The following is a 27,365-nucleotide window of genomic DNA, read 5'->3' as shown; positions in this document are numbered from 1 at the left end:
GCTGAACCTGACGGTGCGCTGCGGGCAGCAGTGGGATTACAACTGCTTGCTCTGTTATAGCCTCAGCAGACCAAAATGGCTTTGACTAAGTCACAGTTCACAAATTATGCTTCTATTAAGTTCACAGAATGGCTTGTGTTGGAAAGTACCTCGGAGACTATCTCACTCCAGCCCCCCTGCCACGGTGCAGGGACACCTCCCACCAGGTCAGGTTGCCCAAAGCCCCATCCAGCCTCGCCTTGAGCACATCCAGGGATGAGGCATCCACAGCTTCTCTGGGCAACCTGTGCCAGTGCCTCTGAGTGAAAATTTTCCTCCTAACCTCTAGTCTAAATCTCCCCTCTTTTAGTTTAATGTCATTAAAGTTGTGTTTACTGAGACAAGGAAGATTTCTCAAAATTTATCGTGAATACAATCCTTAAACAATCGAGTTTTCAGCTGAAGAAAGATCTGCTCCAAAATTCACAGGAAATACAATGACAAGTAAGGAGCCTCGTATACAGCAGGAATTATACAGTTTATAGAAGATTAAACTAAGTGAAATCTTACATCAGTTCTTTACTGTGAATTTAAAGGTAGTCAAAAAATAAAATAAAATTTCTTCTTCCCTCCCTCTCTTGAACAGGAAAAGTAACTACAAAGAGTGGGAGCAGTTTTACTCTGCTTCTTTACACCCTTACACCCTAGCAGAGCACAAGCTCTGGCAGAGGGAGTACAAGCATTAAATGGAAAACACATTGGTTGCAACTCAGCAGCTCACAGCATTTCCTTGACTAGGACATGCATCTGGGGCAGGCGGCTTCAAGCAATGAATTCCAATTACACTTTAATGGAAGACCCAGTTTTTAATCAACAAACATGAATATAGTGAAAGAGGAAAAGGCTTTAAATTGTTAATCATTCTGTATTACCTTTATCAGTGTTTCCTGAATATTCTGTCTTGTTAGGGACTCCTGTTTATTTAATTTTCTGTTTATGACAGTAGGCTGCATGACAGCAACTTTCCCATTATACTAATATGTCTTGAATGTTAGCAGAACTCCTCAGAGATGCAAATATCTTCTTTTATTAATATGGCTTTTTCCACTAGGATGGGATCACATTCTGAGAAGCTTTTTTATAGAATTCTCTCCAGCAGGATCATCGCCGATTTCACATATAAATTTAAAGTGCTTCCGAATAACATTACTTAATCCTAAATAAGCTGGATTCAAACTGGCATCAGTAACAATTAATATATTTATACCATATGCCTTGGGGGTTCACATAAATAACATTACACCAATATTCATCGGAATACTGTCCTGATTATTTTTTCATTTATAATATACAAGAGGTAAACAAGCTCAGAGATTGCTCCTTCTGCCATAACCTTAAGGTGCTTCCCCAAAACCTACAAAAATTGCAAAAATTGTCCAAAGCAAATCAAAATATTCTCGCCCCCACCAAAACAAAACCAAACAAATAAAAAACGATAAAATCCCCATACATATGCACTCCCTCTACCATGGATCTTATAGCAAATATAAGCTAATTTTGTCCAAAGATCTATATACACCTGCTTAGTGAAGAAATTCTTTATGTTTATGCTTTATGCATTTTATTTATGCTTTATTCTTTACAGTATAGTCAGTCTGCAAATAGTTGCTTAGCAGAATTATGCTGTCAGTAAATCCTATATCCATGCTATCACCTGGTGGCACTGTTACACAGTGTAAATTTTGTGTTCAGCAGGCAGCTCCACAGCAGCCACATCGTGCTGCTGTCGCCCTGGGGCTACATGGGCTCTCCACGAGAAGGCTGACGATGGAGGAAGCCAACTGACCTGGACACTGGCTTTTTCTTTGGACTTTAAAACACAGCAGTCTTCCACAAACAGACGTGTTGCTGCCTTGATGTTTGGGGAAGAAGAAATACCTACATTTCACCTCAGGGCTGGTGTTGGTATAAATAATAGCAATTTGCACTCACATTCCATGTTTCTGATTCTTCTGCCTTAAGCAACCAACTAATAAGGCAACTGAAGGCCTAGGAGGTTTTAATGGGGTAAGTATCAGAAGAAAGCTGCAGTATTTCCACAGGTGGTTTTAAGGGTTCAGGTGAAGACTGTGATCATTGAAGGGCTGGAGCACCTCTCCTATGAAGAAAGGGTGAGAGAGCTGGGGATGTTTAACCTCAAAAAGAGAAGGCTCTGGGCACATCTCATTGCAGTTTTTCAACACTTAAAGGGTGGCTTATAAAAAAAGATAGAGAACAACTTTTTACTTGGGCAGATAGTAATAGGACAAGGGGGAATGATTTTTAACTAAAAGGGGGGAGATTTTGATTACAGTTTATGAGGAAATTCTTCACTCAGAGGCACTGGAACAGATTGCCCAGACAGACTGTGGGTGCCCTGTCCCTGGAGGTGTTCAAGTCCAGATTCAATGAGACCCTAGCCTCATTGTGCACCTATTATTTTCCAGTGCATGGAGGCACTATATTAATTTACAGCTAGCTTTCAGACATTCAAAATTGACAAATCATTTGTGCTGTTAACCAACATCTCTTTAGTGTATGAGGTTAGATACCACTACATATAGTTTTGCATTCATATACTATGTGCACTGGTTATGAAATCATGATCTGACTGAAATCTCTAGCAACTCAAAGTCAAATTATATTTAGTATTTTTACTCTTTATATTTACCTCATTTTCATACATAAGTCATCCTGCAGTAGAAAAAGGGCAAATATCAAGTCTACTAGAGAGGATGTGGGTACCTAAAACATGCTAAGAGAACTTCACAAGTATACAGTTGAAGAAGAGCATTTCTCATCAGCATATTTACATAAAGTAAATGAGCTAGAAATTCTCTTCCAGCTCTTTAAAGTTAAAAATAGCTTAATACAAAAATGCAATTGAGAACAACATCTTCAACAGGACAAGAATCAGAAATGCACTAGCTGATTTTATTAACAGAACACGGGACTATTGCATGAGACAGGGCTTTTTGATATACTGTGCCATTATTGAAGCTCTTCCCTAGTGAACTTTGTTGTAAGTTCTCTCCTTCTCACTCTCTTGGCACCTTTCCCAATTGCTTGCACCCCTACTTCTTTACTTTTTACTTTTTATATTGGTGTCTTGCTGACTTCATATCTGCACTGTCTCCCACCCAACATCTTCCCCTCTGCAATCAGAAATCTCTCCCAATACCCAAGGAGACCTTGGTAGTAGCAGTGAGGCATGTTCACCATTGTCTTGGCTGAGTGACAGCAGGGTTTCATTTTCTCCTAGTCATTTGAGTCAACAACGCTTGTGGCCTCTGATTGAAGTAGAACATCCTTCAGCAGAATATCTGGCTCTTAATTCATGGAGAATCCACAACAACAGATATGTTGTGTCTGAAAATAAATAAGTAATTCAGTCCCGTGTAGCTTGAATGTTTTTTGCTTCAGCCTTCAAACAAGTTGAAGTGAAATTAAAAACAAACTTGCAGATGAATTACAGATCCCTCAGCCATATGATTTCAAACACATAAAATGTGTTTTTTTTCTATGTAATTTAGATACAAGTTCTCAGAGAGAATTCTTGTTCCTTCTTAACTTAAGGCAGACTCACTATTCACATTTAAAATAAAAATAAATTAAAAATCCCATTTGCAAGTTCCCACTAATTGTCATTTAGGAAACCCTTACAGAAGAATACAAAAATTAAATCATTACAAAAGATCTTATTTGCAGTATGTTTTTCTTGTCAGTGTAGGGAAAAAATGCTCCAAGGAAGAAATTGGCAACCTATCCAAAAGAAAATGAAGTTATGCATTTTTGTCTCTGCAAATGAAGTAAGAAAATCAATCTGATGGTATTTATAGCAGTGAAATTGGGAAGGAAATGGGACTTCTAAAAGACCATCAAATGCAGGAATCCTGTTCAATGAATTCCAAGGCACTGAACTGAACCCAAACCACCTTTATCAGTGGAGCTTTTTGGAAAAAGTTTTTTTTCTGGCAGGTTAGTTACAATCAAGTGTAATAAAGAAATGTTATTCTTAAGAATGTGCTGTTCCACTGGATGCATTCTCATTTAAAAAGACAGTTTCTCAGAGTGACCTTGCCATGGGAAAACATTCTCTTGCATGAGACAGCAATCGGGTGTTAGTGTTAGGTCTTCTCATATCAACCTTCTCAATTCTCATACTTTTTAGTTGTGATGAGTTGCAATCTTATCTGTAACCCTTCAAGAAAAATGAAATATGTTAAAAAAAAAAAAAAAAAAAAAAAGGCCAAACTCCTTGTGTCACCTGGCTTGGTTTGTTTTCAAGCAGACAATAAAATCTTTGCTCACAAGAAATAAGGTTTGTCTTTTACAACTGCTACTATATCCTCTTCTGTCTGACAAGTCCGGAATGCACATAGTAAGTATCAAGAAGAAAACACACAACTAATCAGTATAGGTTTAGATCAACGCCAGACACCATAAGAAGTCTGTTCTCCCTCACATAAAAATACCAGATCAGACTCACCATAGATTGTGTAGATGTGACCCCAGTGGGATTCACATCCTTCCACGAGAGCTGAGTTTGAGCCACACCATCAGATCGCTTTCTGTCAGCTCAGGGCTGGCAGTGCCCTAAGTATTCAGTATTTTCTCAGGATTCACCGTGACCCTGGTTTCTCTCTGAGATTCCAGCTGTGGTCAATACCACATGGTTAACATGGTTAACTACAGCAGCTGGGTTTGAAAGTCTTGACCTATGCCAATCTGTGCCTTGAGTTTTACTAAAACAAAACTTTCCTCTTGTCAAATAATAACAGTAATTAAAAAAAAAAAAAAAAAGTTTGATTTGTAGAATAAGTTTAAGACTTTCCATCAAATTTTGTTTCTCTAAGTACATTTAAATTGTATGTTTTCAGAAATGACTATACACAGGCCCTGTTTTCTCTCAGACTTATTCAGAGAATAAATATTAGTATCTTGGCAAACTACCGAACAACCAATCTCAGCACTGTCTTTCACATAAATGAAAAGGGAACAATATAATTTAAACTGTAGGTAGATAACAAAAGCATCTAATTACATACCCAAGTGGTCACATGTTTTTAAGCAAAATGTTCAGCTAAGGTGGCTGAGAAACTGCAAATCAACAACTCTTTGAACAAATCATGCTTGCCATATTTCCTCTGCCAGAGGAAAGAGACAGTAATTCTATCTTCTGCAAATTAAAAGAATAAGAGAATCTCTCAAGCATATTAATTATCGAGATTCACTGGAAATATAGTGGGGTTGCTGCCACTGTTTAGTTTTCATGAACATATCTGGCCAATTAGTATCTAAATTTATAAAAAGACTTCTTTCATTGTTGAATGTTTTATGCTTGTAACGTCTTTACATACTCCTATGTGCATACTAATGCTCTGTAATTGAGGAACACTCATCAGTACAATAACTTCATGATAAAATCCAACTGTTCTTCATAGTCCAACACAAAAATCAAGTTTTGGCAACAACACTCAGTTCCCATAGGATTCTGGGGGTGGGAAGAGCATAACAACAAGCCAGTTTCTTAAAATCCAGAAGGAACTTCATAGCAAGCTGCCCTGGAGACAAACTTAACCCAGCAGCTCTGTCTCCTGAAAACTGTGTCTCATTCTGATTTATCTAGTAGTCTAACGAGAAAGCCTGAAGCCAAGAAAGAGCAAAAATTAGTTTTAAAAAAAAAAAAAAAAAAAAAGGAAGGAAAAAAGAAATAACAGAAGAGGAAAAAGCTTTTCAAACAGCTGGTCTCAAGGCCAGTATGTGCATGGAGATATCTGGGATCCCTTATGTTCAGGACCCAGAGATATTAATCCATTGGTAGCGCCTGTCCCAGTATAATCCCAGTATGGCTGGGATTAGATCACTGCGAGACTCACAGGGAAACAACCTGCTTGTAAGGAAGGGAGACAGCTTTGCCATCTCAGTGGTAACTTCAGAGGTAAGGGAAGTCAATTCCAATTCTGCAATGATAAACTGCAATATTTCTGTATTTGTGCTTTGGTCCACACCAGATTTATTTATTTATTTATTTTCTTCACTCCTCCAGGCTTTTTTATGGATGTAGAGAAAGTTTAAGGCAACAAATAAAAAAAAACTTGCCAAGTTATTTGGCATTATCAGTAATCTTGAGCTTCTGGTTATTACCCAGAAATCATAGCTTTAATAATACTGACAAGGAAAACAGAAATGATCCCTAAAACAGAAATTCCATACTCCTCTTGCACTAGCTGATCTTCTATGATATTTTAAGACAAGAAATTTGAAACGTTCCATTTATTTCTATTTATTTAGAGTGGGCAATCTGAAGAACAGATAATGAGTTCAGCTACTTTAATTTGTTTCCCTTTTAATTAAAAACATATTTTTATAACCTGTTTTAGTGCATTTTTTAGCTAGATAGAATTACCAAGCTGTCTGTGAACCTCACATTTTACTTCAGAATGAATAAAATATTAATAATCAAAATAGATGCTTTGATACGGTAATATTTCTTCTTCTCATAGCAATGTTTACCAGATAAAATATCTGGAAATCAATTTAGCCTAGCAGTCTTTGCTGAAGACTGCAAATATTGGGCTCTTATAATTGATTAAAGAGAACACTCTCTGCTGATGAAAGCCAGAAGCTAGGGACAGTCCTCAGTCTGTGTAGGTAAATTCACTTATTGGAATTTCAAAGTTTGTTTATATGAAAACACAAATAAAAGCCATTACCAATAACTTTCTTGAAAGATATAATTTTATTTTTGCACACAAATTAGAAATTAATGCTACCTTTCATTACATTTTTTTTTTGTTGCTTTTATTTATAAAATGACAATTTTATATTACTATCGGGTGGTCCAACCACCTTGACTACAATACCCCATAGATGATGACTCTGACAAAATGTGGTATTTGCTAAAGTAATGGTAGGTACCCTCTGTGATGTCTCCCACCATCCACAGATTTCACTATTTCATCCCAGAGGGCAATAAGGTTCAACAAGCATGATTTATCCATAGTAAATGCATACTGGCTATTCCATGTGGGCTTCTCCTTCATGTGTTCAGAAATAACTTCAAAGAGGACCTGCCCAATGATTTTACTAGAAACTAGAAGTGAGTCTGAACAGCCTACAGTTCCCTGGATAATGCTTATTGCCATCTTTCAAAAGATGTAGCATTTGACTTTCTGCCATCATCAAAGACCTCCCATGAAATCTATGACATTGCAAAGATGATAGAGAGCAGCCTCACAGCAACCTCAGCCAGCTTCTTCAGCATCCTTTGCATGTATCCCATCGTGTCCATGAATTTCTATGGATCAAGATTTTCTTCAAGTGATCTCTGACTCAGTCCTCTCCCACTGCCAGTAATTACTGTCCTCTCTGAACCCTCTCTCCAGGCTCAAAAACCTCAGTCTTATCTGCATCTACTACCACAAAATCACCCAGCTACTTCTGCAATGAGCCCACATTTCTTTTCATTCGTTCATTTTCTTTGTTCGTTCTTTTGCTGCTAGAAGGAAGATTCCACTGTTTCACAATACTCAAAAGACCAGTGCTCCAGGCACATTTCAGGTATAAGAAATCAAGTCCTTTCTTCAGTTATTTTTCCCTTATACAGAAGACTTCCAATGAGAGACCGAAGGTGATTCACCCTGTATTAGCCCAGAGCTTACATGTCAGATCAGTCTTTCTGTATAGTTCTCTCCCTCAGATTCAACTTTTAGTGTCCCAAGAGGATGTACTATTGGCTGACCTTGTAAGTTGAATAGGTTGCCTATTGAACAATAAAAGATATCAGCTTTGTCCTGATGTAAAGCAGGGAAATTATGAAATCCTGAAATACATCTTGCACAAAATGACTTAGCAGATAATATGATAGCAACCTATGTGATTAAAAACAAAACCAGGATGCTAAGAAACAGGACGTGCTGAGATGAAAACATCACTCTTCTGGTGGATGCTGTCTCTATAGCTCAGAACTCATTTATATTCGAAAGATACATGACTATATAAAGGACAAAAGAAGGACACAGCATTAAAAACTGGCTTTAAATTGCTCCAAGTTTTAAATCATTAAAAAAAAGAAAGAAAAGAAAAAAAGAAAAACAAAGATGTGAACAAATGCTTGCTTGCTTATCCAGAGTAGCTATGTGATCTGAATCACTAACACAATTTTTCATGAAAGGTGAATGAATAAGAACTTTGCATAGTTACTGTTGCTATGAAAGCCACTTCCCTTATTAGCCACACATTGCACAAATTATTTCCTTTTCCTTATCACTCACAAACAGGTAACAAAGTGCTTGGAAAATGGACTCCTCTCCTAAAAGTTTCTCAGATTGTATTTGAAAGGAAGCAGTCAGAATGATATTCCTCAAAAAGCAGCAAGTATTCAACAAGGAATTTGCAAGTACATTGAATGGGACAGTGTCAGACTCTGCAAATGTGTGTGAACTGCATCTGGATCCTGTGAGAGAGAGTTGGCAGCTTCATCTCCCATCTGTCTTCCTCTGAAAGCAAGCGGACACAGATCAAATTTACAGCATCTACGGCACCAAACTCCTCCACTCATCTAACAAACTCTAATATACCTACCTACGTGCCAAGCTTTGCTAGAATTAGCACCAAAGAAGAAAGGTGATTGTGTGAAAAAGAGGAAAAATCAGACATTTGAAGGCTGCTACAGAAATGAACCACATTTTGTTCTGCAGAGGAGAACAGGCAAATATATTCAACTTCTAAACAATAGGAAGATACCTTCAATTATATGTTTGGAAAGATCGTGGAGTATTCTTTGCAGGAGAACCTCTGTACAGTAAACACATGAATTATTATCAGAATAAGTCCCATAAAAGTTATAATCATAGAATGGTTTAGGTTGGAAGGGACCTTAAAGACCACACAGTTCCAACGCCCCTGCCATAGGCAGGGACACCTCCCACCAAACCAGCTTGCTCAAAGTCCCATCCAGCCTGGCCATGAACACTTTAAGGGATGGGGCATCCACAGTTTCTCTGGGCAATAAGGTATTTCTAGAGAGTCCTGAGTAAGATCTCTAAGAGCAGAAAGGAATTTGAGCACTAAAAAAAAAGAAACAAACACAATGTCTGACCTCCAAAGAAGGTTTGTATTTAATTTTGAGGACAAAGGCAAGAGGAAGACACCTAAGTTTTTATGTAGCAACTGCAATAGCAATTAGTCTCATGAGATAAGCCCCATATGACTCTCAGCTGGGTTAAAAGGAAATACGTATTTTCAGGTGCAGTAATTTTCTCCTCCAGTTCTGAACCCAATAGCAGATTCAGCTTGATGTCTCTGGTCTAAGGCTCTCCACCATTGCTAGGCTCATTCATGGGTGATGAAGCTCCACCATACGAAATGACATAAGAAATCACCACCAGTCCAGGCATATTAGGTACTAATATGTACTGCATAACAAAGAATCTTATATCAACAGATTGTGTGAATTCATCCATGTTTATAGTATTTATTACTAAATTTACACTTCATCACACTATCTGTTTTCCTTGACGTATTTTAAAACAAATACAAAATTTATGGAAGAAGCTTAGAATGTATGTGAAAGCACAAAGAAAATGTATCTACTGCACATGTAACGAATATGCTATTTATTTATGCTTCCAAATCATGACAAGAATTTATGACCTAATTGGACTCAACCCAAAACACATATCAAAAGGGTAAGATATATAGGTACATTCACTCAATAGTAGTTGATCAGTTCCAGTTTTTTTCTTTTCAAAACAGGAAGAACTATAACTTACTTTTCACTTGAATAAAGTTTTGTTTTAGAGTCTCATATCACTGTATAAAATCTCAATTATATTGTTTTGTGCATTAATAACAACCCTTGTGACAAGTCATTACTTACATTTATAGGCCATTACATTATTTGGAAGATTCATCTTCTTTTAACAATAATACATTTTGAAGTACTAAATTAGTTGTAGCGACTAAACTAATCCCAACTAAACTTGAAGTGACTGCCCACTGTAACATTGTCCCTCACACAGAAGAGTGGGAACTCACAAGAAATTCTTGCCTTTTACTATTTAGCACTTTGGCATTAGTTAGTATTGATTTGTCTTGGAGACTTAGTCAATTAACATGTATTTATTCAGAGCTGCTCATCCCAAACACTTCATTTCTCTTCCACACTGATTTTATATCAGCATTCTTCTACTGCTCTGAATAGGCAATGTCTATATTCAAGAAATAAATACAGATACCTACAGCAGAGGAGAGTACTAGTATTGTAATGTCAAACTAGCATAAAAACATTCTTTATTAAGATTCCTGGCAATCTCATTTGCAAGAGAGGTTTACAAAGAAAAGACTTCGTTCCTATTTTTTTTTCAAGTAGAACTTGTAATAAATTTAAAACAAATGAACAACTGGAGCAAAGAGAACCTTGGAAATTAATATTTCCCAAGTGTCAGCATTCTGTATATCATGTGCATACACAGGTGTATGCATTCTGTCTGAACCACTGTGTGCAGTTGTAATAGCAATACCTTCCATAGGAGATAGAGGCTATGCCAACACAAGATGTCTCCTGAGATAGTTGATAGTTATCTTCTACTTGAAACAAGGTGTGCTAGTAGAAGTCTTCATATTAACATTTGCATTAAAGCTTTTATAAGAAATTGTAATGTTCTAATAAAAATTGCTGCATTATTTTTCCTCCCCCCCAGCCATGTACTCTAACAACATTTTCTACTTTGAACTACTGTTTTGCTTTGTGATTTCTTTCACCCAAATCCTGGTGTCAGGAAAAAATCTTTATGCAACCATTATAATGCTAAATAATTGATCTACCCTATTGTGGGTTTATTGTAATAGCTAACAGAATAAAAGGAGGCCTTTTTCATTACAAGACCAGGGTTACTAGGTAGACAGGCAGCATCCTCTAGAGGCATGTAAGCACTACACACCACAGTATTCATGACTAAATGGGAATCAGGTAATACACCTCAAGCGTGTGTCTTTACAGTGCAACAGTATTAGGTACTTAAGTCTCCTTAACAAGCTGCTGAACATATATTTTAGGCATCAGGCCATGAAGAGACCTGCAGTACGGTCCTGCAAGCAACACAGCTGTGATGCTGCACCCGTGCTAACTGCACACCAGCTAGGAAGAGCTACTTGTAGCCTGGACATGGCAGTAAGCTGATACAGCCTTATTGCTTTGAAGTCAGCTACCCATAAAATTGTATGGAATTGTGAAGTATTCCAGCCCACTTTTTTGAATGGTGAAGACCCAGACAGATACCTACTTCTTCTCTTTTGGGGGAGTTGCTCCACAACAAGCACTTCAGAAATAAATTGGCCTGAATTTTTAAGTGCCAGAGGGATCTAAAAACTCTAATTTTAGGTTTTTATTTTTAAGTGTCTTTGGTACTGTTTCTAGAGTTCTCTGAAAAACTTTAACCAGCCCACCATGCAGACTGTTTTTCCTACACTCGCCTTATTAATCTAGGAGTTCCCACTCAATTTCTTCACACCAGTTCAGCAGTGAAGCTGCAGGAGCCCTCCTGCCTGCTGAGCCTGCCATATGGAAGAGTTATTTCTCCCCCTCACTGACTCTCCATTTTTTGTTTCATTTCATCCAAGCACACAACTTGTTCCCTGTTGCATTTTCTTCTCAGTTCTCCCCTCTCTTACCTATTTTGCTCCCCACTTTTTAGAAGTGCACTCAAAAAGTTTGGAAAGCATCTGAGATGCTGTCTGTGGGAAAGATGGAATGCAGAATCAGTATCTTGTGGATCAAGTAGGAGCAGTGCTGATAAAATTTGAAAGTCTCTTGGAATTGCCAGGATATTCCTTCCTCAATACACATTCAACTCCCAAAGGTCCAAGGGAAATCTGTGTATGCATAAGGTGACACAAAAGGAGAGGAAGAAAGAAAAAGAGAAAGACAGAGAGAAAAAGAGAGAGACAGAGAGAAGCAAACTCTGGTGCTACTGAATATTTAGAAACACAATCTGTCAGACAATTGGCTATAACAGCTCACTGAGATGAGAGCATACACAAGCTGCTACAATTTCTTCTGCAAAGCATGTGTGTGCAAGGTAAATGCCCACGTGTCTGTGGGTCTGTTAAGTAGAATGAGATTTATATAGAGACCTGAGAAGTGCTTTCTTCACGTGCAAATCCAAAAACAAACAAACAAACAAACAAAAATAAATTAAATAATTTTGATTTTACTCTTTCCATAACTTGGTAAAGCAAAACTGGTTGCATATTTCTTTACACATAATATTAAGCTGCACAGCTGGCATGTATTAAATACAATGGACAGCCATTAACAAATCAGGCCAACCCGGGAAGTAAAGGTATAACAGGCAAAGATACGCTGATGTTTACATCTTAAACCATAAAAAATGTATGTAAATACATGCTTAAATATGAATACTAAACTTCTTTTATATATCCAGATTTGACCTCAGGTCTTATATCTATAATGTACTTTGAAAATCATTATAGTTACTGAAAACAAACATGAAAATAAGAGTTTTTTCACAAAACACAACAGGTATTAGTTTACTCAAGCTCCATTAGTCACTATCATTAACAGTGTCATTTGACAATTTGGTTGGAGATTAATTGAACAGAATACTAATTTTTAAATGAAAGAGGCAAAGCCATCTGAGATCATTAGATTTTCAACACATGTTCTTAATCCATTTATCACAGTAATGATTAGTTCATGTTGCTTGATCTTGGACACTGATTGCTTTTAGTAGAGAACATGCAAACAAGGTCAAAACAAGGTAAAACCCTGTGTAATTGTATTAGGTGAGCAACAAGTCTAATGTGCTTGTTTAAGCTATTTAATAGCCAACTGTACACAAAACACCATTAGAATCTGGTATTTCCTATTTCAGATTCCCTGCCCATTGCAGGTGTGTCATTACCTTCATCCTCAGAAAGTTACAAACTGTTTGCTTAGACTTTGTGTATTAAAATTAATTTTTGACACGTCAAAGAAATTGAAGCAGGTTTAAATCAAAGGGGTCACATAGGCCGTAACTTAAACGACAATGAAGTTGATGGGAGCTTTAAGAAGACAACTATTGTTTCTCTCACATTATACAGTCCAAAGACAATACCAGAACAATTTAGCCAGTACAGCAAACGTGTTCATCTGATAAAAGTACTGTGCTGTCCAAGATGAAATCCTTCATTTTCACAATATTCAGGAATATGTATAATTACATGTTTGTGAAGATACAGAGAAACTCTTATTTCTTCAGTTTGCCTGTCAGTAAAATCTGAACATTATGTACTATGAAGTAACACTGGCTGGTACTGACACTTTGTGATTTAGGCAGGTTGCATATTGTCCTGATTTCAGCTACGATGGAGTTAATTTTCCTCCCAGCAGCTGGTATGGCGCTGTGTTTTGGATTTAGGATGAGAACAATGTTGACAACATGCTGATGGTTTCCGTGTTGCAGAGCAGTGCTTATACTACGTCAAGGACCTTCCAGCTCCTCATGCTGCCCTGCCAGCTGGGAGGCTGGGGGTGCACAAGAAGCTGGGAGGGGACAGAACCAGCACAGCTGATCCAAAGCAGACAAAGGGATGTCCCATACCATACGGTGTCATGCTGAACAATAAATGTGGATTCTCTGGTCAGGCTGGGGGGGGATCACTGCTCAGGGATGGGATGGGCATTGATTAGTGGGCAGTGAGCAACTTCATTGTGCATCACTTGCTTTGTACATTCTACTATTATTATTATTATTACTATTTTTACACTTCCTTTTCTGTCCTATTAAACTGTCTTTATCTCAACCCACAAGCTTTTTACTTCATTTTTCCCATACTGGGTAGGTCCTTGCCCAGTACTTAGAAGATGTTATTTAAGAAAAAACATATAAGCTTGGACACTTTCTATGGTCTGTTCCTTTATACTTCCCCAGGGTCTACAACTGATGTTCACAAATGTTAGCATCTGTTTACAGATAAGCTGCCTGTTGAATGTTGCTGTTTGTGGACACGCTGTCTGTGTTCCAGCACTGCAACAGGGTACACAGAAACGCCATGGAATATCCACCCCTAGAGACTTTCAAGACTTGGCAAGACAATGCTTTGGCTGTTCTGATCTATTGTTGGCTGAAATCCTACTTCCAACAGGAGATCAGACTATCTAACCTTCAGAGGTCTTCAGAGGTCTAATCAACACTTCCATAAGTCTGTTGAATGAAGTGCTGCACAATGTTCAGACAAATTAAGCTAATGTGTGAGCAACGTTCTGTTATTCCAACACCGAGATTGGTTCACAAGCATTTAGTGTTCAGACCCTGTGATCACTAGAAGCATCTCTAGGTTTCTAATACTGGTAGAGTTCACATTACAATGATTTTTTAAAGGTTCGTAACAGAAAATGCAGGCAAGTCAAACTTAACAAGGAGATAAATGCAAACCTGAGTCAGTGCCTCCATACAAATACTGGGATTTGGTTGATGGCAGAAGAACATTTAATGGTTGATGGTAAACTTTCCAATAACAGCTTTAATCTTGAGTTAAATTAAGAACTCATTTTGATGATATGGTGGATCTTTACATTCATTACTACTCTTGAGGATAACTCCCCCATCCCATCACCTGCTTTAGGCATGAAATGATCTCAGCATATCTTTGATACTCCTTTGAGATTATTTGGAGGAATGAGAAAAAAAAGTCATAGAGCAGTATTTCCTAGCACATTTAAAAGTAAAAAAAAAGAATCACTCAAGTATACTGATTTAACTATGCTTTCTCAGAAAACACATTCTAGACTAATGTATAAAGGATTCCATTTTAGGGTGCTATTCTCACACATAATAGGATAGAATATCCTTCAAAGAAGGACAGTGAAACCTGAGAGTATTAAATATAATTTTGGAATCTATGTCCAAGATGCTAACGAACTCATCAATGACTTCACTTTGCCTCATTTTTGTTTATGTTGAGGTAGACAGGATTGAGTGGGATCAGATAGTCAAAGCTTCTATGAGTTTTTGGAAGGCAATTCCACAGCTCATTTTGAACAAGGAACATCAAAAACTGCAAATACATATAACCATTGACAACTTAAAATACATCCTTCATTATTAAGTTGTGTAGATTGTTTTTAAAGAAGGAAACTACATTGGCAATTTTAAGCATTCAGATGTAACACATGAGAAATGTTTAATGAAACACATTTTTCTTTACTTTTTAGATGAGTTAAAGGCACATAAATATTTACCTTTAACAGAATGAAATTCTCACATTATTCTGCAGTAATTCAACAGCCAACAAACCCATAATTAAAATACATATCTTCTTTTTCCTAAAACTGCTGACTTTTTGTCTGTTCAAAGCACAGCATTAGCATCCATCCCTCTTATTTTTACAATTCCCATTAGCATATCTGCCTCTCATAAGCATTAATGTACCAGGCACAAACACTAGAAGGCCACTCTTTGTGCAGTTTTAATCAGGTAAGAAGCAAAATCTTACCAAAGAAATCAGTCAGGCCCGGTCCTGAAAAGATTTATGGGGAAGCAAGTTATGAAGCACCTGCTAGGGTGCCTAAGACAGTTTTATGAAGCATGTAGATACTGAAATCTCAGGAGAATATCCAAAAACCCAAATTATTCAGAAAAAGGTATCCAGAAACCCCTAATTAATCCAGGCTACGTTTTCCTAGAAGTACTCCAAGCTCAGTAGGCCTTCTCCAAATTGGAAATCCTTTCTAAGCAGGAGCATTCTAAATTATCTCTGCCTAAATTCTAATGCAATCGATTGTCAAAGGCAATTACATCCTTTCCATAACATTCCTCCCTAAATTGCTTCTGTGCTTTCTTCAATAATTGTTCTTAGGAAAAAAAAAAAGAAAAAAAAAAAAAAAGGCTGAAGAAAGAATTCTTGTAAACTGTGCAAGATAAACAAAGCAGATTAATTCTTAACAGTAATTTGGCATCAGCATTAAGATATGACATCTTATTGCTCGCTGTGGGCATTTGTAACCTTAACAGCCAAACACAATTAACTAAAAGAAATAAAGCACAGGTAAATAGGAAATCCTTGCGATTTTAATGAGCATATTTGATTTTTTCTGTGAAAGAAAACTCACCGATGGTGTAATATCTCTTCAACTCACTCCTCCGTGGGTTGCGCCTTTGGGTATTCGCGGTGTTGTTCTGTTCCTCCTCAGAAGTTGTTGCCTTAGTGGCAAGCAAAGATTTACTGGGCTGAGGAGTCTGAGCTTCAGCTGCCACTGGGTTGCATCCTGGCCCACTAATATCCACCGACTGTGACTTTTTCTTTAATCTAAAGACAATTTAAGGCAGTAAGGTATTATTAATCTTTGTTCTACAGCTAGATTTTATAATCTGCTTTATTTAATATAGAATAACACCACCATATTCACTGTACACAATTCATGCATGTCCCAGCACAACACAGAAGAACAGCAGTGGTAAATTAGGCCTTGTAGTAATTTCCCCTTTCAGCTCCTGCTAAATCAGTTACAGCAGTTACGTCTCATCCTATTGCAGCTCACACATAGCTGCAAATGAACTGCCCTTGGATCAGCCTGCTGAGCTGCTTGTAGGATCAGTCCCTAATCCATTCCAGAGAAGATGAGCTGATACAATTAACCTATCATTACATTTGCTTGGCTTAAATTTCCACAGACAAGGGGAATACAAAGAAATTAAATCATTTGCACAAAGTTGCTGAAAGCCCCAAGAGAAAGGAGCTGACTTACGATCTGAATTCAGTTGTAGCTCTACAACTGCATTTCTCACTCTGTAGTAATTTTAACGTGTTGTTTCTCACATAAATTCAAGACTCCCACTAACCTCTGATGCCACTTTGTGCACTGTAACAGCAGTGGGCAGAGGAAGAGAAATACTCCTGCAAAGAAATCAGTGCTGCTCTGCTCATTAATGGCATCCAGGCAGAATTTGACTTATTAACCACTATTCTCTGAACCTGACCATTTTTTTTTTTTTTTCTTTACCCATCTGGTTGTCCACACATCCAGACATAACATCATAACTCAGATACAAGAATATTTTGGTAGATGGTGTCAAAAGCCTTGCTGAAGTCAAGGAAAATGACGTCTGCTCCCCAAACACTTCCTCAGAGTTCTGCAGGACAGAGACACACAAAAATTCTCAAATCCCACTTTGAAGAAGTTTTAAGTACAGTCCCATCACTAAATCACCACAGTTCTGCCATAACTAAGACTGGGCAGGGCAAACTCCCTGACTAACATGCTGTGAGAAAAAAAAAGAAAACTGTTATCTGAAATGACACTCTAGAAATCTTGTTTTGAGAGGTTTTTGAGTACTATTTGATCACATGTCATCACAGATGATCAAAGGTATTTACCTAAAATGAAGGCAATATATATATATTTTTAATTGACTCATTGGTTAACTTGGTATTCTTTTATGATGTTAAAATCTGCTACCTTGTTGAATATGCCATATTCATAATAATATATATATATATATCTAAAATTCATTACCACTTGAAACCCTTGGAGGTTTAAAGGATGACTTTGCAGAAGAAAATCACTAGTTTTTGAGAAATAATATTCTACATCTGACCCAAGCGTCCACTGTTATTTCCGTAGGTTACAGAGCCTTGCTTCCGTGCTGTGCAAAAATGTTGTGTGCAAAGAAGCTACAAAGTGTTTATTACCTCCATAATTTCAAACCAAGGCAAGTGAGACCTAAAGATCAATAAGTGTACATATGTTCTGCATTATGTATTTCTATGCCTGTGCCAATACTCTGCCTCAGAGGAAGACAGACGGCAGGCACGTTGAAATAAATGGTAGAAGTGGAAAAATACCATTATGATATACATTCTCAGCTATATAATGAGCACTTTCTTGGCCACCAAGGCCATCTGAAGGGCAGTCCAATTAATAAAATAGATTGCTGCACTGGGGGGAATACCAGATTGCTACAAATATACTGTGTCTGTTCTTCTGGAATCAACAAGGAATAAAGGGATGATACCTGTCACCTGAACAGCAAAAGACCACACGACCTTTATTAGGTGACATGATTAATGAAGGACTGGGTTCAAATGCCTATAGCAAATTAATGTGCAAAAAGAAATAGTTATTTACTCTGAACACAGGTTCAAGTGAGGACACAAGTTTATAGGAATGTCTTCAGAAAAATGAGCCACTTAGTCTGCCTTTGAAAGGCATCTTCACTGGACTGCAATGCCTTGCAAAGAAACCTTGAGTTCTGTGTATGTTTTGAAGCCAGGAAAACTAATTCTTTGTAAGGCTGACCCTTTTCCAGCACCCTGCTTTATTACTGGCCTTGTGCTATGCTTGCTTCCCCCTGCCCTATTTATTTATTTATTTATTATTTAAAGGTGCACTGGCTGAGACACGATTTATTCTCTGACAGGAAGCAATCTGAATGTGAAATGCTTCAGGATCACATTCCCTGTTCCTGATTTATTTCAGGCTGTCTTGTAGAAAAACAAATATAGAAGAAATGCTGTGCAAAGTGCTTTTATCTTTTACTTCATGTATTCCATAGCAGCCTTCAACTAAGATTTCAACAACGGGCAACACAAGTCTTGCAGTATTGCTTGGTGTGACCCCAAATGACGCTGCTGCAGCCAGACGGCAGAGAAAATACCAGCAAGGATTTCAAAGTCAGCACTGCATGGGCAGGACTTGGAAATGCACATTCAGTGGCAAGGGCACAGTTCTAACTTCACTGAGATCTGAACTAGAAAGGTCAGAAATTTCTTTTTCTGTAGCTGTCCTTAAATTATACAAGTTCTGGGGAAGGGGGGGAAAGATTAACTAATAAAAGTAAAATCTGCAGTCTTTCTGAGGTGTGGAATCCCTAGGAGGTCATTACTGCCCCCTCTTGGCTAGTGGTGGCTTCTATGAAGTATGGCAGTGGTCTCACTTCAGTGTTAAGGCACCTTCGCAACAAAATCTGTAAGTTCAATGGAAACATCAAATGAGTATGAAGGCCCAATTACTGGCAATTAATTGAGACAGCCCATCCTGGGCTGACATTCAAGCAGGGCTATAGCAGGGATTACTCGGCTGCTACTGACTGGGTCTGGAGGTACAGTGTTTGTTTGGGACATGGCTGATTTAATGGCTGAGCAGCACCTCATTTTTAGACAGCCCTGTCAAAACACACCTTTCACACATCTATCAGTGTAATTCAACTGCACTATTACTAATAACCCATTAAAAAAACATTTTATCCATTTATATCTCCCTGTATTTTCCTCAGAACAGATGTCACACACCCCAGTAGCTCCAGCCATCAGAGCACAGTCACCCCTTGGTGCCTCTGACCTGCCTGGCAGCAGCACAGCGCCCAGATCTGCCTCTCAGCATCCTGCCGGTTCCTGATTGCAGTGGGTCTGCTCATTTAGCTAAGCCAGGAGGGATGTGCATCTCCAAGCTGCATGATATGATTTATACACTGACCAGCTTTTGAACTTCCTCTTTATTTCTCTTTCCATTCTCCCCATGCAAAGTTTTCCACCACAGCTTACGAACAGCCCAACAGATGGCTCCAGCTTTACCTCTGCCTGGCCAGCTGGCTCCCCGCGCTCCCCAGCAGCACCTCCCGTGACAGGTCACTTTGAATGGATTCTAAACATTTCCCTCTAAAAGCAAAAAGTCTGTCAGGTGGTTAGGCACTGACCACAGAGGGCTCTAGGCAGTCAGTACATATGGAAAGTCAATAAATCCTGGGGCTGGTGAAGTTACTGGGATGTCTGCTATAGGTTTTAAGAGCATTAGCATTTTGTCCCTACACTGTCACAAACTCCCTCAGTTTCTAATGCAATCCATGCATGTTTTCTTTTTATAACTTCAGACTGTTTTTTTTTTTTGGTAAAGCATCATGGAAAAAATAAGGCATCATTCTCTAAACAGATCTTGAAACAAGCATGGCTGGCAGTCCTATCCAAAGGGAAAAATAAATAAATAAATAAAATTAATGCTTTTAAACTATGTATGGTGGAAACAAGCAAGCATACAAAGCATCCCAGGGGCTGGAAATCTGTACAACTTGTTATTTAAGAATTTCTAAGTAAAAATGCCTTACAAAGATTTGGAGGAAAGCCTAACTCGTTTTTACCTACTGAATACAAAACAAGTCCCTGTGTCCCTGTGCTCTCTGTGACTATTCCAGAGATTTTACCACACAGTTAATAGGAGAAACAAAATCATTCGTTTGAAAAGTGATGCTTATTCTTCACGTGGTATTTTTGAGTGCCCAGAAAAGCTGGTTATGAATTTGATTTCTTTCTAGCAAGAAATGTGATTTAAAGCAATGTCAACAGCCAGGCTTTATCTGATCCTGGAAAACACAAGCTTTGTCCTCTGTTTTCAACACACCACTGAAAAGATCTGGCAACTCATATACAGAAGAATGCCTGAGACAAGTTATTTGTTACTTTTTTTCCCTGTTATCCCACCCAGCCTCCACACAAATCTGCATTTGCACGTGGCTGGCACTTTGGACTGCCATGGCAGTTGCAATGCATCAGGTAAAGGACCTGTGGCCTGCTTCAGCTCTTCCAGACCGGCTCCACTTTCCATGTGAGGCTCCCTCAGCACACTTGCAGCAGAAGGCAATGCTTTGTAAGTCTGCTGGAAAATGGTTTGTTTAATGCTCTGGAATACCACCTGCAGCTCTGGCCATGCCCTCGCAAAGAGAAGATGGCAGAATTAGAATGATACAGAGAAAAAAAAAAAAGAAAAAAAAAAAAGAAAAGAAACCCAACAGCAGCAATGATGAGACAGCTCCTCACAAAGCTCACAAAGAGAGATGAAGCAACCTGCGGCTGCTCAGTGCAAGAAGGAGCTGATGGCTGGGAGCAGGGCAGGGATCTCCACAGCCATCAGCAATGGAGCAGGCGAGCAGGAGGAAAGGATTTTTCACCACTTTCACAGCAGGAGATATAAGAAGCACCAAATGAAAGCAAGCAGCAAGTCTGAAATAAACAAATAGTTGTACTTCTTTGAACTGTGTATAATTGCATGACGGCAATAATTGTGCAGGCTGGGAGTATCACTCAGTACGAAAATGAATTACACAAGTCAGGGAGAAAACATCCATTATGGGCTATCAAGCATGCAGATACACAAAGGCAACCTTCAGCTCGGAAATTCCTTGAACCAAGGATGGCTGGAAGGTAGAGAGGGGTTTCACAGCCACTCAGTACATGCGCTGCCTCTGATACTGTCCCGGAGTACCACTCCTCTCTAAGCACCGCACGCAGCTGAGTGCGACACACGTGCAATTCAAATCTGAATTGGTCATTACGAATTGCAGGGGGAAACAAAACCAAACAACGCAAAGCAGCTAGAACATATAACATCTCTGAAGTGGATGCTTGTCAGTAAACAAGAAAATAGAAAAGCCCTTCAAAATATTACTGTAGGTATTGACCATGCAGCAGAGCTTTCTGATAACGCAAGCAGCTTATGAGATCATTTGATGGCAGAAAACAAGAAAACCTTCGCACAGGTGGCATTATGAAAAGATTAGAATTTAATTCACACCTACACAGCCCAAAGAACAATTCAAAGCAGTAGGTATTTATTAACAATGCAACATCCAGCTTAGCTTCAGGAAAGAAAACAGTGTTGGCACAACAGCTATGTGCCGAAAAATAGTGGCACTTCAACATCATGTTTTTCTCAATGTCCCCCCACCATATGTATTCGAGCATGCAGAGCAATATAAAACACTCTTTTTTACTCCTTTACACACACTATCAAACATTACCATGCAAATACAAGGGTTGATAGTCACCAGAACACCAGACAGCAAACCCAGTCCACCCTCTCTCCACTTCCCAGTCATCCTCAGAGATGTGGTCCCATACATGCAGGAAAAGTACCACCATACATCATTCCGTAACAAATGACTATGCCAAAACACAAGTTGCCACAAGGTGTCAGGGGGAAAGATGAAGAATACCCAAACTGTTGAAAAACAATTTTTTGTGATGTGACCTTTTAACAAAGCTCTGTAGACAATGCTTGTGCCTAATGGGTTTCAAAGGCACACCACAGAATAAAGATTGACGAAAATGCACACAAACCTTGTGATTATTCCTGGGAGCATGACAGCACTGCTACAGGTAAACCCTTGGAGGATCATTTACAGAAGACATAAAGATTGGTTGCTGCCAGGTTACATCCATTTACTCCAAGCGGGAGAATCCAGAATCCGCTTGTGGCTCAAGTGGGACAAGGCATTCTCACTGCCTGGGAGAGAAGCGTTAGTGAGTCCACTGGCAAAGGATTCAACGCGCTCTACGCACCACAGATGGTCCTGGAGATGTGCATTCACAGGAGAATGAGGTAGGGCAGCAGTGGAGAGGGCAGTGATGATGATGATGGGGGAGAAGATGGCAGCAATCATGCTAAATACACAATAACTCAGATAGTCACAGTGTATACAGATCATTATTTTTCTCCTTTGTAAGCATTTGTAATGATTAAGAGCTCAAGATCATATGGCTTCACCATGACTGTATAATATTTTACAGCTGCTTTACATGGTGGAAATAATATGCTCAGCAACTAGGCAGCGTATTTTGTCAGGTATAAAAATTTCTTGATCTTTCCTTTTAGGATTTTGAGAGGGTGGGTTGCAACACTGTACTATTTGCTGACAGATATCTTATCTCTGGACATGTTTTAGAAGAGATGTGAAAAGTAAATTACTATTTTGGATCTTGCTATTTTGTTAATAGCTGCTATACTGTTATTTAAATAACTCCCACTAGTTCCATTTTCACAAAAGCTCTTCCAATGCTTTATGCAAATCTACTTTTGTAAAATTTGCATGGGTCTTGAAATTTCCAGCTCTGTCATATTCTGCACAGAAAAATTTTGCATAATGGTTTAAAGTAATGGCAATTTCCACTTAATTCATGTTTGTCTCATTAATGCTGCAGCATTATTTCCAATGCAACCTTGTATATAAGGACTGGATTCAAACAGTCCAAAATATCTTAAGGCTGTATCACTGAGAAAAGACTTTACTTCACCTGATTAGAAGGAGCTATTTCTGAAATCTCTTTGTTACAGGCTATGCGACCAGCCCCAGATCCCATTTTTCTGACCATTAACGTGAGGTTTTCAGGCTGGCAGGACCAAATCCTGTACTACTGTCATCTTTCCCCCAAATACAGAATTCACAAAGTTTTCAAAAACATGTGGAGACAGTGGTCTGAAAGCAGCTTGACATACTCTGAGATGCATGGAATACCTCACCTACACTGAAGCCATATAAACTTGTAGCATTTTTCTGTATAATTTATTAAACTTTGTCATAAAATCTCTTGTTTTCTGTGTTAACTGTAAGTAATTTATACATTAAAAAAGCTGCTTTATCCATAGCCTTTTATTTAGGCAATTGCATTTACATTTCTTTTTGAGTCCAACCTTAGGCTTGACTGTTTTCCAAGTTGTTTACAAGTCAGCAGCAATACCCCTGGGCACTTAATGTTCCCAGCATTGCCACAATATATGTAATTGTAACGTGCATACATTTATGTAGTCAAATTTGGAAGCAAAAGGGCCTTTTAACTTCTCAAAGAGGCAGAAAAGGAGGTTGGAAGTTACAACACTCATACAGCAGCACAGATTTGTGCACTGTAGTTCTACCATCTCAGCAAATAAGCATCAGCGCAGCAGGCAACCTCTGCTCATGTTAAAAGAAAATACTGTGGATACGCTTGTCCTAAGACATAAAAATGCAAATCTGCTCATTCTTCTTCCTTGCTCAGTAGCTCATGCAGCTTGAAATGTAAACAGTGAAACAACTTAAACACTTATTTCAAGATATAGAACCAATTTATTTATTATTATTTTTATTCCACAAAACATACATGGGATTAAACATCCTGATTTCTTCACTGAAAATCATTCAGTAAGTTTTTAAGGTATTTTGTAAAAGAGGAAAAGGAAATAAATAAACTGTGAGTGAGCCCATCAGCTGGAGTGGTTTCAGACAACTGGAGACCAGTGATTCTGCATCCTCCCCATCCTCAGGGTGGCACCCCCTCCTGCACCTGGGCACCCTGTGCTGTCAGACCATGACACCCCACTCTCACGTTACACAGGGCTGCTGGGCAGCCTGGGACCAACTCGGACCAGCAGTCCTGAGACCAGCTGCAGCAGGCAAGAACCACCATCTTCAGCCTAAGCAGCTGGACACAGTATAGAGAGTGAAGAGACTGACACTTCGTGAGCTGTAACTAGACCATCGGGGTTAATCCAGGACAGAAGTCACCCACCTCACAGGCAATCACTCAACCCCTCCTCATGGTCCTTCCCAAATGGAGACTCCCCTCCTTTTCCTAGAGCCATGAGTGCTCCTCACACTGAGGTTCAAGGCACTCCTTGCCCAAAGCCATCCATGTCCTACCTGGCACTGGACCTACAAGCATGCATGTGGAAGGCATTATTGCTGTTCCACTTTTCTAAGAACCAGGTGAAGGACATTACACAGATGTAGGACTGAAAAAACATGTAATACCTAGAGGTCTTTGGAAGCACCCACCTGACTTCACTGAGTCAACAGCAATGACAAGACTGGACAAAGGCTACAAACTTGAACGGCAAGCCAAACAACACCTTTCTGAGGCACCTCAGTTACCCAATTTGTAAAAATACCATGTTTTCATAGTATTGTAGTATAGGTTACTCTTGAAATAAATATTACATAGATTTTCAATCTGTGCATAATATATCTTTCCATAAGCCCTCACATGACAAAAAGCAGCTCATAAAATGAAGCAATTAGCACCATCTCACAAAGGGCAGGCTTGTTACAGTGAAGAGGGACAGAAGCTGTTCCTTGAGGAGAATGAAACATCTAGCATTTCTCCTTGCTGGAAGCATAAACTGGTTCTCAAAGTACTCTGCAGGATTTAATAATGTCAGATAAATCTCTGCAGAAGCACCTTACTTGTCAAAGTTAGAAACTAGGCAAAATGAGAAATCTTTCATCACCATAGCCAAAGGAGAATTCAGATTTGGTCTTTCAACTCATATATAATTCAAGTATTTTGAATAGTAAGTATGATTTTAACACCTTAATGCAATGTGCAGTAAATGTATAGATTGTATAAAATGAGCTTGATATCATTTCCTTTTCCTTTTCCTTTTCCTTTTCCTTTTCCTTTTCCTTTTTCTTTTCCTTTTCCTTTTCCTTTTCCTTTTCCTTTTCCTTTTCCTTTTCCTTTTCCTTTTCCTTTTCCTCTCTTAACTATTATTTGCTAGGCAGAACACAATGGTATTATTTCATAGGAAAAAGCACAAAGCTGAACCAGGGAGGTTCAGCCTGCACATAAGGCAAAAATTATTTACTGTGAAGGTGGTCCAACACTGGGACAGACTTCCTAAGAGATGGCGGATGCCCCATGCCTGTCAATGTTCAAGAGGCGTTTGATTAATGCCCTCATTTATACACTTTAACTTTTGGTTAGCCCTGAAGTGGTCAGGCAGTGGGACTCAATGATCTCTGGAAGTCTCTTCTGCCTAAACTACTCTATTCTATCTAACACACTTTCCACTGAAAACATACTGACTTTCTTATTATATTCTTATTATATTCAAGCCACTTTTTTTTTCTTGAGAGAGTTTCGCTGGGAAATAGCCATAAAAGTTTGAAAAAATATTTGACTTGTTCTTGTATTTCTGATTCATAAATTCAGTGAGCAAAGGTTATACCAGATGGGAGAGAAAGGTCATCAAAGATACAGGAATATTTTATAGTTCAACAAACGTATTCTCCTACCCTCCCATCAGGAGACCCTCCTGCTCTAAGTATTCAGCTCAGACTAACCCCGAACAGCATGCTCTCTGTCCACCTGAGGTTAGGAACATGGCAAAGTCGTTATCAGCATTTTCTCTACAGCCCCCAAAACAGCCTGCAGGGCTGACTGAGGACCCGAGGCTATCCTGTATTCATGTGGATGCTTCAGCCACATGGTAGGCAGAGGTCCAGAGCCAAGTGTAGGTCCCATCAGAAGCAATTAGAAAATAGAAAGACTGTTAACTGCATCTATTGAGAAAAAGCTTTCTCGAGCATTTATATTTTCATGTCATGTCATCCCAAAAAGCAAGCAATGCCACAAGGTAATTTGATAAATAACAACCTACACTACTCAGACCTCTATATGAGAAGAAACATATACCTGAACAATAGATTGTGGAACTGGGCCTACCTACTAAACCAAATAAAAACAAGCAAATGAACAAAACCAAAACAAACAAGAGAGGAAGAGAGGAAGAGAGGAAGAGAGAAGGAAGGAAGGAAGGAAGGAAGGAAGGAAGGAAGGAAGGAAGGAAGGAAGGAAGGAAGGAAGGAAGGAAGTGAAAGAAAGCCCACATGACTGTTTTATTTCTCACTTCTGTGGTAGAAGGAGGAACATTTTTAACAACTTTTTGCTTTGGGCCCACGAGAGCATAAAGGTTGTAAAGACATTTCCTTATGTCTGCACCCTCTGAGCACAGCCCATAAAAACTATCTCCTGATACACCACTGGGTCACACGAGCAACCACAAACCTGGGGAAGCTCTGTCGGAAGAGCAGCAGGACTGCAGGAGTGAGGGCATGAGCATCCCTCAGTGGGAAGGAAGGGGCTCAGGCAAGCACAGAGATAGGGGCAAACTGAACCTAAGAAAACTTATTCTGAGCACAACGAACTATGGTAAAAGAAAAAAGAGGAAAAAAAAAAAAAAGGAAAAAAAAAAAAAAGAAGGAAAACTAAAGCTCTTCATGAATATCATGAATATGAAAGTTTTTACATCATGAGAATGTTTGATGTTTCACCACTAATTCCCCTAACTATAGGGACATGCAGGACTACTATAGGGGCATACAGGACTACAATACCCTAACTGTAGGGTCAGAAAACAATGTGTCGTGATCACAGTAAAAATTTCCACTCTTGGTAACTTCTAGGTCAGCACAGCTGTAGGCAGGAGGTACTTATCCCACACTATGCAAATATTTCTTACTTGGATGTTGGCTCACAATGGACCATGCCTACTAACTTTATCAAGGCTGTTAAGGCTCTCTTCATTCCCATCAGGGCAATTTTCTCCTCTTCTTAGCTTTCATTTTAAACTAAGAATCATGACAGACAATTTATTTTTTCAGCTTTCTTTTCAAATGAAATGCCCCCTTGCCTTTTAAGCCAACTTAGTCCAGCCTTTCAGGTCCTCCCTTGTAATCCTGTTTTCTTCTCTACTGGCACCCTGTTATCAAGCCACTGCTCTTTGGTGCCACAATGATCAAAGCATATTGCTGCCT

The 27,365-nt window shown here is 38.8% G+C and overlaps 1 protein-coding gene and 1 long non-coding RNA gene across 6 annotated transcripts in view; both read right to left on the bottom strand.

Moving 5' to 3' along the window:
• The window catches only part of OXR1 (oxidation resistance 1), a 267,820-nt gene that overhangs the window by 119,617 nt on the left and 120,838 nt on the right, over positions 1–27,365 (bottom strand). For 4 of the 5 annotated variants that reach the window (XM_068672484.1, XM_068672491.1, XM_068672485.1 and 1 more), the window contains 2 exons: positions 22,135–22,300; positions 16,139–16,335 (listed from right to left, as the gene is read on the bottom strand). In XM_068672484.1, the coding sequence (XP_068528585.1) occupies positions 16,139–16,335; positions 22,135–22,193 (256 nt within the window). In that variant the 5' untranslated portion in view covers positions 22,194–22,300. The remainder of the gene's footprint in view (positions 1–16,138; positions 16,336–22,134; positions 22,301–27,365) is intronic. The other variant, XM_068672486.1, reaches the window with a different exon arrangement.
• Positions 386–4,661, bottom strand: LOC137851393 (uncharacterized). The gene is made up of 2 exons (XR_011093155.1): positions 4,508–4,661; positions 386–3,387 (listed from the first exon to the last, which is right to left on the bottom strand). It is a non-coding gene; the product is annotated as an uncharacterized lncRNA (long non-coding RNA).

This window comes from Anas acuta, chromosome 2 (assembly GCF_963932015.1).
Source record: "Anas acuta chromosome 2, bAnaAcu1.1, whole genome shotgun sequence".
Taxonomy (NCBI): Eukaryota; Metazoa; Chordata; class Aves; order Anseriformes; family Anatidae; genus Anas; species Anas acuta.
The sequence above is the reverse complement of the archived record's forward strand: the minus strand, read 5'-3'. Positions and strand labels throughout refer to the sequence as shown.